A 13,985-nucleotide genomic window follows, 5' to 3' on the forward strand; every position below is an offset into this window, starting at 1 on the left:
ATTGCTTTAAAATGGATATTATTGACCTCAATCCTTGTGACAAGCAAAGTGTGTCTTATTCATCTTCCAAATGCACACTCTTGGCTCTTTGTTTCTTTTGTTCCTGATAATTATTCCCCCAGAATATATGTTTGTAAATTATAACATATATTGTTACTAGTTTCCATTAAGAGCTTCTGAAAGACTGGGCTTCCAGAAATGATTACCCACAAAAGCACTAGCTTTTAAGTTTTGCTTTTTATTTTAAAAGCAAAATCACAAGTGTAGGAAACCTTTTGTAATTAAGAAAGAAATGCTAGAAGCCATGAAAGGTGCAGACAGATGTAAGTGCTTTTGAAATAATCAGCTGGCCAATTTGTGCCTGAACACAGAAATGTAAATCTGACAGTAAGTATGGGAAGATGCAGAAAAAAATTGTTTGGAAAGATTGTTGGAGTGGGAAATTTAGATTAATGGGTAGGAGAACAGGAGTGATAGTTGATAACATGAAAGATAATGGTACATCCATAAAAAGGATGAGGTTTATTAGTATTTGGTGTTTATTAATATTTGATTTGATCCCATGTTCTTGTTCTCTTTAGAGGCTAAAATAAAAAGGGAAAGGTCTCTACACTGAAGAGGGTAACAAACTAGAAAATAAAAAGGAAGGGAAAAGGGTACAGTAATACACATACAGAGTATAGGGTGGGCATCTTATGCAATCAGAGAGAGGTAGGATAGGTTTTGAATTAATTTGGAATTAAAGATGATGTATGGGAACATTGAAATGGATGTCAGATTCCAAGGCCAGGTATTTTTGAACTTGGATGACTACAGTCAAGCACTTTAATCCACATTTGATTACTTAAGTGGCCAGATTTTTCATAGCTCCTCTTGAAATGAATTGTCTGTTTTAAATACTTAACACAGGAACTTGAGTTTGTAAATGTGGTCATGGTTTATGGCAGAATTGTCTGAAATTTTGTAAACCTTAATGGATGCCTGTAAGAGAGAGAGTGAGTGTTTTTTTGGTACGGGGTAGGGAGCTACTGAATCTAACCAGGAATAAATAGGCATATTAGGTGAAGCCCTTATCCCATTGAAATCAATGGAAGTATTGCTTAAATGTGGTCAGGATTTTAGGTGCTAATTTAAAACTGTTTTAGATATAATAAAAATATATTCATGCAGAAGTACTAAAGATGTATGGGATTAAAGTTTGTCCCATTTCTGTTTCCATGTCAATGGCAAAACTCCCTAGTCTTTGATGGGAGCAAGATCTAACTTGTTATGCTCAGGGTTGAGGGTCAGCAGAAAAAGATAGCTTTAGAAATTAAACTGCTAGGTCAGGGGTGGGCAAAATGCGGCTCGGGGGCTAGATGTGGCCTGCCAGGCCATTCTATCCATCTCACAGGGCCCCTAAAAAATTTAGAAAATGAACATTTATCTGCCCTGCGCTGCCTGTCATGCAGCCCTCGTTGGCTTGCCAAAACTCAGTAAGCGGCCCTCTGCCCAAAATAATTGCCTGCCCCTGTGCTAGGTGCTTCTTGCTCTCCACAGCATTTACATATGACTTTTAACTGTCAGCTTTTATTCACTGGCAGCATTAAACTGTCCTGTATTATCTTGGTTTAATAGAAAGCAAAAGTTAAAAGTGTCTGTTAGCTGTGAAACATTCAGTCTTCTAAATAAATAACATGCATAACAACACTTTAGAGAGAGGTGAAAAATGAGAAAGGGAAAGAGAATTTGGCCATTTAACGGAAGAAACAGTGCTTAATTGTGTGTGTGTTTCTGTAAAATTAATGCCTAGACATTTTAGAAATGAGTGCTTTAGAAAATAAATAGAGCCAGATAGGTAGGCAACATTACAGTTAGAGAGAGGTAGCTGCTATTCTGAAGTTATACAGAAAACAGGGCAGGATGTCACCTTATAGACTAAGTCACTGAGAGAAGCATGAGCTTTCATAGGCTATAGCATCTGATGAATAGGCTGTAGAGTATGCAAGTTAATGTTTCCTGACCAAGTTAGGCTATAAGGTACCACTTCAGATTGCAGTAGTTAATAATTACATAATTTTCATTAACATAGCCTCCACTATAAGAGAGAGTAATTCAAGGCCAGTACAATATTTAATCATGTTTTAAAACTTATGACTTGTGACTAGACGTTCAACCGGATGTAAACTGGCAAAGTCTTATGGAAGTCCAGGGTAAAATTCCTATAGCAATCAATGGAACTGTGACAAATTACATTAACTGGTCCTTGAAATCTTATTTAATAAACCATGACAAAAAGATTAGTGCTCAGTTTTTTCTTTCTCTAAAATCAATAGTATGATGCCTACCGACCACAAAATAAACTCTACATTCACAAGATGGCTGGATCACTAACCCCTAGAAGAATAGTTGAGTTTATATTAACTAATCATAGATAGTGCTGCTAGGCAACTTTGTAAGTTAAATTACAGCATTTTAAACTGTATTAAATCTTTTATTTCTTTAGAGTATGCTGTACTAAGTTCAAAAACATACTTTAAAAAGCAGTATCTTTACAAAGCAGAAATACAATTTTTTCAGACTTTGGGAAGATTTAGTTCAGGGCAGTGCCAAGAGTTCCTCAAGGATATCAGTAAGTTCTATGAAACAATTAGCTCTATTTTGTTTCCTTTGCTGGAGGAAGTTGTTTGGCTTATTATTGGCTGCCAAATTCAGATAGGGAAGAATATGTACGTCTGTTCTTTATAACAAAAAAGACAAAGATCCCTAGCAATATTCTTTGCACAAACTCCATTTTCTTCTGAAGATTCTCCATGAAAATTCTCACTGTAAGCTTTTTTGAAGCTGTATTAACAGTTCCTTTGAAACAATACGAGAAGGTCAGGCAGGAATTATTTTGGAAATATATTAATCAGCAAATGTCATAAAGTTAGAAGAGACTATTGCAAATGCAAAGCTTTGCTGAACTTGTTGACTCTGGTTGTAAGAAAAGGTTCATAATGGAATGGTTATGTTTTTGGGAAGCAAGGGCAATGTAAAAGGTTAAAGAAAGTTTTTGTTTGAATTTGTACATATATGTTATTTCACTTATAAAACATAAACAACTACAGCTATAATTGCTATGAATTTTGAAACGGACATTTTACAAAAGACCTTTCATTCCTTAGTCTCTGCTTTAAAGCCTGAATTACTTTGGAAAACATTATATTTGTCCCAGCCCTAGAAAGATTTACCATGAACTACGCATTTAAAAACCATTGATCCAAAAGTTGCCCAAGGCAGAGTGGGTTGAAAACTGAAAAGTTTTACCCCCCAAATTTGAAATTTTTCAACCAACCCTAGTACAAAACACATTTTCCTATTTTTACCTGTGCTACGAGTAGCACAGGCTAGTTACAACCGTGGTGCACAAGTGCAGGATGTGCAGACTTCGGCAGGCAAATGCCGACCTCCTGTCGCCGCACGAATGAATGAGAAAGTTGAGGAGGATTCAGTGTAAACTGGTAACCATGCTCCTAACTAGCTTCTTTGTGGTCAGTCTCAGCAGAAGCCCAATTTTGGAGTGGAGGACTGCATTACCCGTTCACCCTGAGGTAGGGTTGCCAACCTTCCGGATGTCGACCGGGATCAGCGTTTATCTCCCGGTGGCTATTGAAAGCAATCCAGAAGATTTTAACAGGATATTTTAAGAAAAAGAAATGAGTGACATTAGGTCATGTTGCAAGGGGGAAATCTCCTGAGGCCGCCCGGGCGGCAGGGGGCGCTGCAGGCGGCGGGCGCGCGCCGAGCGGCGCCCCGGCCTCTCCCTACCCGCCCCGCGCGGCCTCGCGGCGCTCGTTGGCTCCCGTAAAGGTGTCGCGCGTGTTCCGCCTCGCTCGTCATTCACCGCTCCGGCCCTGCGCCGCTGCCCGCTCGCAGCGTGCCGCGCGGCCCGGCTCGGCCCCTTTCCCCCCTCCCCCCGGCCCGGCGCGATGGCGGCGAGCGCGAAGCGGAAGCAGGAGGAGAAGCACCTGAAGCTGCTGCGGGAGATGAGCAGCCTCCCGCCCAACCGCAAGTGCTTCGATTGTGACCAGCGCGGCCCCACCTACACCGACATGACCGTGGGCAGCTTCGTCTGCACCTCCTGCTCCGGCATCCTGTGAGTGCGGCGCGGCCGGGGTGGTGCTCTGGGCTCTGGCGGGTGGAGCTGCGAGTCCCTGCCCGGCTGGAAGTGGCCGCCGAGGAGCAGTTGGAGGCGGTTGGGCTGGGGGAGGAGAAGGAACTTTGTCGTCTCCTTTTTGGTCCTTTTCTTTTAAAAAAAAATGTCGAAGGGTTTGTTCGGGGTAGGTGCTGGCAAATCCTGTAGTGATGAGTCGGGCTCTGAGAGGCGAGGACTTCTCAGGGCCGTGGCTCATACCAGCTGGGGTCAAGCTGGAGCACCTCCCGGGGAGGGAGGTCTTGCAGCTTGTCTGACTCCATCCTGACTCCGTAGTTGGTCCAGCCCAAGCCACCCTTGCCTCTGGCGTCATTTCCAGACCACTTCCTTTCACAGTCTGCTGATGCTGGAAGGGTTAAAATGCATTACAGGTTTCTGAGACTTAGGCGGCCAAACAGCTTGCATGGACGAGCTGGCCTTTGCTTTGATTGGAAACTTTGGGAAATAAAGCTAAACTGGTTTGATAGAATATTAGTGAATTAACTTTGGATAATTTAAAGGCAAAGTGTTTAAGGGCTTTGTTGAGTAAACAGGTTTGTTTGCATGAGTAAGGCTGTCTAGGTGTGCAGGTGTTTACAAAGCTAGGTTCTGAGGGAAGGGTCAGAAAAATCTGAGAGATTTTTAAGTGTTTAAATGACAAATACTTTGTTCAGGGGTCTAGATCTATGCTTTGGAAGTGGGAGTTTAATAAATCATCTAGGAATCTGAAGAATCCTCTAACAGGAATGGATAAATGAATGGTGAAGGTATTGAAAACTAAGGGTGTTTGTGATGTGCTGGGCGGGAGAGGGAGGACTTTAATTAGCATGGCTCTGAGAGGTGACACTCCAGAAGCTTTAGAGCATGTGTATCAGTGTCCCCATGCTGAAAAACGGTGGCTCATTGAACAAGCTTTAGTTGGTGTCCTTGCCACCACTTCTCAGCGCAGGGATGCTGATGCACGTGACCCTGGAATGCAGTAGTTACCACACTCCAGCAGACTCAATTAATTACAGCTACAATTACAGCATGTCGCAGCAGCCTCACTGTATGTGTATAGGCACCCTTCGGTAGTATTTCTATGCCTGGCTGACAGCATTGCTAACTTCTGAACGGATAAAACATTTCAGCTTCATGCTGAATCTACACTGGACAAGCTATCTATTTGTTCCATCAGATTCCCGATTTAGTTTTTCTTTTTCTTTTCTATTCTCTCCTATGTTTTGCATAGATTTATTGGATGAGGCCCATTCATAACACAGAGTGAATCTAGATTGTACAACTGAAGAGAAATCTAGAGCTTTTAATATTGGGTAGTCCCTAATATTGGTATGGCAAACTAATAAACTGCTTGCGTTTGCAGCTGTTTTAAGGTGCTGTGTATAAGCTTAATATTCTTACTGCTTGAATGGACAGTATAATTTCATCACACCACAGTACTACTTCTTAGTGGACTAGCTAGTCCTGGTCAACTAGTATGAGTGCACTTAATAAGATGCACAGTGAGTTCAGCTGAGATGCTTAGCATGGCTTGAAGTGGATTTGGGCTCTCTATCACCTGTCAGAGCTGCTATTTATGGACTAGAGACCCTAGTCCAGTATTTGATAATATTAAGGATGCACCTACAGTGAATCAAATGGCAGGGTAAAGACTGATCACTTTTTTTTCTAGTTCACTATTTGACACCATTTTGCATACGAAAGCCACTGGCTGGTGAAACGATCTTAGTCTGTTAACAAATGCAAGAACTTTTTAAAGAGGATTTTAAAAACACTTTTCTGAACTAATAGAGCTTGTGTTTACAAATGGAATAATTAACTGTTATGAGACTTTAAAATGTTTTATCTAAACTTGGCTTTATTCATCTTGGCTTTCACTTATTTCTTAAATCATATATTCTGGATAAAATACAATACCATAATAAGTAACATTATAGGAATCTATCCTATGATGTTTTGTCTTTCATAGTACATTAAAACTAAATGCTGAAACAAGTGGCACTTACTTGATAAGCTATCTACAGTTCTACTTAAGTTTTGCTGTTTTCAGTGACATTTTGCAAAGAGAGTATGTCAATGAAAATACAACTATAATTCAAGTTGACTGGTTTCTTACACAAAAAATCTCTAAACACCCTTACTGATGAATTCCACCTTCAAAATTTAAAAAGAAATTTAACTTTGAACATTATGAAGCTTTAAATAAACAAGTCTTGTGTATAAGTTAGTTTAAGGAAGTCTCTAAAATAAGGAATTTGTAGACTTTCCACATCTGGTGGAGTGGTTGTGATGTTGAGTACTTTGGAGGCTTATTTATATTGTTGTTATTTCGTCTGCGTCTTGCACTACTATAGCAGATCCCAGTACGTAATATTTAATAGCTTTGTTTGTGCGTTTTCCCTAGTCCAGCTCTGAAGAACACTTACTATGTGATATAGGTAAGACCAGTTGTTTGCACGGTGTAAATAAAAGATATCTAGATTTGCTGCTTATTCAAGTGGTGATTAACTTTTGATTAAGATATCTCTTTGGAAGAGAAAAATGAAAGAACAGTGATTTTTTTTTCTTTTTTCTTTTAAACATTTAAAAAAAAACAATACTTCCGTAGGCAGCATAGTATTAGATGCAAGTATTGCTGACTGAACTTCCAGATTTGAAAGTTAACTGTTTTCTGACCATTCTTCTGGAATTGTGCAGTATAGCTAAACATTTTAGTGGCCTTAGTCAATACATCAAAGTATGTACTTACTCCTTCATTTGTGTCCAGTTTTGAATGTTTGCTAATGACCTTTCTCAGGTTTGGGCTTACATTAACATATAAACAAAAAAATTATAATGAAGACTTGACTTTAAAAATAGAATACAATGAAAATAGTGAATTTAAGGGTCTGTGGCCTCTTGATGCCCTCTGCTCTTGTGATTTGATTTTGTGGCTACATGTCATTCTGTTCCTGTGCTGTGTCAGTGAGGAATCCTAATGTGTTCGATTGGGACAAGGCTTGTACTAGGTGAACTATGCATATTTGTTGGAGCATCTGGTGGGCAGGGACAAAAATAAACCATCTACCACTCTGGTTTCCTTTTCACATGTGTCCATTTCTGCCTTCTGGTTGGCTTCACGTGGTGTCCTAGGGGTTTGGGGGGTACTAGGAATGTGTGTCTTTTATTTGTTTGACAGGTGGAAAGCTTCATGGCAAAAGTGATCATAGTAGGTGCACCAGAAAAATGTAAGCAGGGGGCTGCTACGTGGACTTGCAGAGAAGTCATGGAGAACCTTTCAAATGCTATGCCTTGATATAATGGCATCTCTATTTTACTATGCTCCATACCTCAAAATCACCCTTTGAAATTTTTGGCTAAATGCCACTGTGGCTCATCTCCCATCTGTCTCTGCATATCTCTTTCTTTCAGCTGCTCTTATCCTTTGCTGCATAGTCTTGTTTCCAACTTTCATAGATCAGCATTTTAAAGAAGATTGAGCAATAGCTGGTTCCTTTCTCCAATAGTTATTAGAGGGGTTGGCTTTTTTGTAGCCTGAAAGCCTGCTTGTTTAATTCCTATTTATATTATTTAAAAATGCTATTTAAATTACCTGAATAGAAGATATAGGAACTACTTTGAAAACATCAGTTATCACTTGAGGGTTCAATTACTGTATTTGCCCAAATCCAAGATGCATCTGAATTAAAGATGACCTCCCAACATTAGATTCTTTATATAGAAAATTTGTCAGCTTTCTGTGTATAGCATCTAATTACTTAAACTTGTTTCCCCCACCCCTACTGCTGCAATGGGGCAAACAGTGGGGGCAGGGAGGCAGTGGGGGAGTTGAACAGTCTGAACCCCTCCCTTCCCCACACATGGCCTTTGTACTCTGTCACTTGCCCTCCCTTCTGCCAGCTCCAGTGCCTTAGCTTAGAAATAACATGCATGTATTTTGATACAGAACTTCCAATATCTTGTGGAAAAGCAAAGAAAATGCCTGGGCAAGTTTTCAAAAATGAAGCTAGGCTGAGTAAATATCTGTAATATAAATAGGGACCTACCAAATGGATGCTGCCCCCTGATCTTTGCAGGCAGAATGCAAGGCCTGGCAGCTATTTCATGGACAGACTGTGCTCCCCTTGGCCTCTGCTTAAGAGGCCCCAGTAGCCCTGCCCCTTGCTGCTTTCTGGCTATGAGGTCTGTCCATCATGTAGCCCTGCTGCTTGCTGCAGATTGGTGGAGGGGTGGGGGTGGGGCCACATGACAGGCAAACCTTGCAGCAGATCAGGCAGGGGGCAGGGGAGGCAGCCATCTTGCTGGCAGCCCTTTGACCAGGTAGTCCATGTCCCGGTGGGCTACTGCAGCACCCTGAGAGCTGTTGGCCTCCCCTGGGGAGATGACATTTTATTTTTCCATAAAATTTCTTTTTTTTTCCGTGGATTTCAAAGGCATTGCTGACCTTTGCGGGCAATGCTGGATTTCACAAAATCTGTGAAATTGTGATTTCGGTAGGTCCCTAAATAGAAAGAATGAATATTGTAATGATTGCTAAAATAAAAAATTACAGGTTTAAGAATTCACAATGAAGTTTAAACTTAAAAGAAATTTCAACAGCTTTAATTATAGAAATAGTTCATGCACAAATGCAGCCTTCACTCTGCCTTGCATTAATCCCAGCCCCCATTCTGTCCCTTTGGGAGCTGCAGATCTCTCATCCTGGTTATAGTTCTCTAACTTTAAGTATCTTGACTAAAGAACAAGGAAAATGCCCATACTACAAAGTGAGTGGAAGCTGAGCCATTCAGATGGGATGGATATAATTTTAAACTGTTGTCTGTTTTGTCAACAGTACATCTTTCAGGATATATGTATATGTACACACATTGTATACATTGGGATTCCCAAGAGGTTGTTCAGCAAAATTGGAAGAATTGTGTGATGCTAAGGGCCAGATTCGGTTCCACCTGTTTGGTGTTGAAGTCTTGAAATGCAATCCAATTCCATTTTATTAGATGGAAACCGGTTGGTGTGTAGCCATTATTTTAGACTAAATCACAAAAAGCAGTAAGGAAGACCCACGTACCTTTTGTGTTAACTTCTCTGAACGACTCCAAATGGGTGAAAAGAAATTGCACCTAGATGCTGAGTAGGTGGAATAAGTTCTGGTCTTAAGCATGTAACTGATCATAATAGATAAGTTTTCTTTCCACCTAAGTACTTCTGTTATAAGTAGGGGTGCACTGATAGAGATTTTTGGGGCTGATACTGATAGCTGATATTTAAGGAGGCATATTGGCCTATACTGATCTGATTTCTGATGCAACTGCCTCCAGCTGGTAAGTCCAGTATGGTGGAAGGGGCAGGGGGTGCAGCTCAGCACCCCCTACAGTGAGGGAGGGGACAGGAGCAGGCACTGCCTAGGTGGGGCAGAGTCATGGCTCATGCAGGGGGTGGGGGAAGGTGGCTCCTGCTGTTGCTTTCACTTGGGAGGGGTGGGGGGGCATGTGCCCCCAGTTCTGTACAGGGTGTGCTGCTGCCAGGGCTGTGTGGGACTCTTCTCAGTGGGAGCTGGGCTTGGAGCGGGCGCTGGGAGGATGCTGCATCCACCCCAGATTTTGCCACCTGATGCAGCCCCAGCTCAATGCCCTGCCTCCACCCATGTGCTGGAAAGATCCGAGGCTGCACTGGGCAGCTGGCAGTGGTGGCACTGGAACCAAAACAGCAGTGAAGTTGCCCCTGTAGACGCACTGGAGGAGCACACTGGACCTTGCTGCTGATTGGCGGAGTGGAATGCATGGCAAACAGCCTTCTCAGCCAATCAGTGGAGGGGGTGGATGCCATCTTGGCTGCTCCCCATTGCTCCAGTGCCCTTCCCCTCTGCTCCCCCCCCTGCCCCAGCAGACTGTTCAGCTGGACCACAGTGGCCATGAGGACTGCTGGCTCCCGCTGGAGAACCAGCATTTATTATTAAACCACCCTTTCCCCTCCACCCCCTGGGATTTCACGATACTGTCCAATTTTGCAGACAATGCCCAATTTCATGACTTCCACAAAATCATGAATTGAGTTTTTCCTTAGTTATAAGGGGATCACTAATCTAGCAGACAGACATAACAAAATCCAGGGCCTGGAAATGAAAACCTAGGCTAGAAAGCTGGTGCACATTTTTAATGGTGAGGGTAACCACCAAACAGCTTGCCAAAGGATTCCAGTAAATTCATGCCAAGATTTTGTCTTCCTAAATATGTGGTCTAGCTGAGCTGGAGACTCTTGAAGGGTCAGCAGCAAATTAGGTTTGGTTTTTTTTGGTTTTTTCTGGTGATGGCCATGGATGTGTACCTCTTTGGCATTCCTTTTCATAGAACCAAGATTACTTGACCTGGGAGGGTGTGGGCAGTGGAGTCCCCCAGGGCTCGGTCCTAGGGCCAGTGCTGTTCAACATCTTCATTAGCAACCTGGACGAGGGTGTGGAGAGCACCCTGTTCAAGCTCACTGATGACACCAAGCTGTGGGGTAAGGTGAATACACTGGCAGACAGGGACCACATCCAGGCAGACCTGGATAGGTTAGAGAAGTGGGCGGACCTGAACAGGATGTGGTTCAACAAGGACAAGTGCAGGGTGCTGCACCTGGGGAGAGGGAACCAGCATTATGGTTATAGGTTGGGGACTGACCCTCTCGGCAGCACAGAGACAGAGAGGGATCTTGGAGTCAGGATTGACCCCAGGATGAATGAGTTGCCAATGTGACAAAGCAATAGGCAGAGCCAACCGCACCCTGTCATACATCAACAGGGGCATCACTAACAGGTCCAGAGAGGTCTTGCTCCCCATCTGGAGTACTGTGTCCTGTTCTGGGCACCACATTTCAAGAAGGACGTGGAGATCCTGGAGAGGAGGACCACTCATATGGCTGAGGGCCTCCGTGGCCAGTCTTATGAGGAGAGGCTGAGGGACCTGAATCTCTTCAGTCTCTGCAAGAGGAGACTGAGGGGGGATCTTGTGGCTGCCTACAACCTTATCAGGGGCCAGCAGCAGAGACTTGGGGAAAGTGTTCCCCAGGGCCCCCCTTGGAGTCACTAGGAACAATGGCCACAAGCTGAGGGAGGACAGGTTTAGGTTGGATATTAGGAAGAACTACTTCACTGTAAGGGTGGCCAGAGCCTGGAATAGGCTCCCCAGAGAGGTGGTGCTCTCACCTTCCCTGGAAATCTTCAAGAGGAGACTGGATAGGCACCTGGCTGGGGTCTTATGATCCCTTCCCACCCCCAGTGCTCCTTCCTGCCCATGGCAGGGGGTCGGACTCGATGATCTGTCTAGGTCCCTTCTGACTCATTGATTCTATGATTCTACTTTGCTCTCTTAGCCAAAGTTTCATGGTAGGCACACATGTGCAGTTGGCCTTCTTGACCCCAGGTCTGTCTTGGAGCTGCTGCTTTCCAGGAGGCAGTGCCCTGTCCTGCAAAAAAGTGAAGTCTTATTTATCTGGATGGCTGACACTTGGCGATAACTGAATATTTGAATGAGCCCAACATGCCAAGAGATCTAGACTGTGCTGTAGTACTGACCTGTTCCTATCACTGTGCTAGACTTTGTCATCTCAACTTCAAATAACAGGTAAAAATAATGTATATCCTTAGGTCAAAATTTGATTTCTGCTGGGTAATTATGAATGGAAAAATACCTCTTTCTTTTAAAGCCAGTCACCCTGTTGTTAACATAAGAAATGCATTCTTGTTTAATGTTACATTTTAACCAAAATGTTATGCAGTACTAGGTTTTGTTAGGTCAACATTCTTATCTTTTGTCAATTAAACTTGTAATAGCAAATTCTGATAAGACCTGTTTTTCATAAAACTATGTTGATTGAGAGTTAACTTAACCAATGCCAATCTTCTATTTTTTCCTTTTCTTTATGAATTGAATTCTGGATCTGCTCTTCATAATCTTTGCCTGGAATTGACTAGCCTGTAATTACTCAGTTACCTCATTTTGATACTTTAAAATGTTGGCGTAGTGATAGCCTTTTTCATAGTCTCCTCTTCCAGTATTCAATATTTGATTAAAAATTAACATAAATAACTTGGATAACTTACTGGAAATTGAACACAACAAACAAACAAAAAACCCTCTTGAGTTGTAGTTTTCCAGTACTAAAGGCTGTAGATACTGTCAAACATTTCTAGTTTGGAAAGGAAAATACTGCCTTATTGCTGTGTGGTATGAATAAGTAATCCAGCTTCATTCGAGTTATAGAATACAAATAAGAGTCTAACACTATTCTACTGTCTCTGTCTGGAAACAGAATTGTATCTTGCTAGTGTTTTAAGTTGCCATATTTTCTTGTATATAACATTCACCCTTTTAAAGCAACTGAATGCAGCAACTAGGGAGCTCAGCCTGCTCATTGTTCCACTCTGTGAGCTGCCTGCCAACTTTCTTCTGGCTTACTGAGTACAAGTACTATTCTGACCACTTCTTTCACATGTAATGTAAATTGAAACTTCCAGCAGCTGGTTTTTGGGTAGACGAGGTGCATGATATATGTGAGAAGATATCGTACTGATGTTATCTCTACTTTGAAACAGAAAACACTGTCTCAACAAGTGTTGTTAATGGATGGATACTGATTTCCCCCTCCCCCTCTTTGGTAGGGGAAGGTAGTAGAATTGGAAGCAATACAGAAAGCTGTTTCTGGCTATTCTTTAGTAACAAGTAAACATACAGTTAACTGCAGTCCATTACACCTGAACTAGCTCATCTGTGTCAGCAGAGCATAGTGGTATATGCTGGACCCTTTCTGTTTGCTAGCTTTTCACTAATTTTCTAGTGAACCAAATGGTGTGCTTAAGAACACTGCGCTGTAGGTAAAACTAAAACATTTTCTACCTTGTTAAAACCTCTGGCATCTTTAGTTTGCACACTACAATCTCTCAGGTATGTTTATGTTCGCATTAGTGCAGTATCAGTGTCTTATCTTTTAATGTATTTAAGAACCGTATGAGGATAATCTTATCACTAAAATGTTTTAGGTTTTATTTGAAATCCTGGTTTTGAATTCTAAACAAGGACTTATAGGGTTTTTTGGTTTTCTTGGAAGAAAAAAAATTTCAATCTATGCCACAGCATGGGACTTTTTCTTCTTTCATTCCTGATGTTGTCCCTTGCTCAGACCAGGGACCTGGCCCTGTAGACCGGAAAGAATGGAAGGAGGGTGACGCCAGGGGCTACTTACTACTGGATGCCAGACCAGGTGGGATTGTTGCGGGCCTTGGTGGGCTTGAGGAGATGCCCCAGGTGGGGGACGAAGGGCATAAGCAGCATGAGGGGCTGCAGAAGACGGCCCCCAGTGGTGTAGAGCCCCCCTCCCCCCCCCGCCTGGATGAGGGGTGTGTGGGAGGTGTGCGGAGAAGGGCCACCACAGGTCCAATGAGCCCACAGGTGGGTTGGAGAGCAAGGAGGAGAGTGTTGGAGCTGGCAGTCTAGCCAGGTCCCAGTTTATGGCTGCCTAGGTACCTCGGGCGTCTGAGGCCTGGCATTGTTGAGCTAGATGCGAGTATAGAGGGCAAGAGGGCAGAGACCTTCCCTTTTTTGTGCATATCTTCATATTTTCTTTGTTGTTGATAACGTTTCTTTTGTTTCCCACCTTTGGAGAAGTTGTGGTGCAAGGTATCTAGGGACCAGGTGTTGCTTAAGACCAGGAGGGGTTACTATCCCTATGGAGTCTAGGCAGTAATAAGGTGTTGTGGGCAGAGGCAGGGTTAGGCCCCACAGGCTGATGCAACCATCCCCAGCAAGCATCTGCAGAGCCCCAACAGTCGGAGAAACCGGCCAAAGGACATTGTGAA

General features: G+C 42.8%; 1 protein-coding gene across 6 annotated transcripts in view; it reads left to right on the forward strand.

Annotated features, from left to right (window-relative positions):
* Positions 1–3,770: 3,770 nt before the first annotated feature.
* The window catches only part of AGFG1 (ArfGAP with FG repeats 1), a 66,110-nt gene continuing 55,895 nt past the window's right edge, over positions 3,771–13,985 (forward strand). For 2 of the 6 annotated variants that reach the window (XM_090051547.1, XM_090051549.1), the window contains exon 1: positions 3,796–4,117. In XM_090051547.1, coding sequence (XP_089907673.1) covers positions 3,951–4,117 — 167 coding nt within the window. In that variant the 5' untranslated portion in view covers positions 3,796–3,950. Of the gene's footprint in view, positions 4,118–13,985 lie in introns of all 6 variants that reach the window. The other 4 variants (XM_090051548.1, XM_090051546.1, XM_090051544.1 and 1 more) reach the window with 4 other exon arrangements.

Source organism: Crocodylus siamensis, chromosome 6 (assembly GCF_052110815.1).
Source record: "Crocodylus siamensis isolate JL-2025a chromosome 6, ASM5211081v1, whole genome shotgun sequence".
NCBI lineage: Eukaryota > Metazoa > Chordata > Crocodylia > Crocodylidae > Crocodylus > Crocodylus siamensis.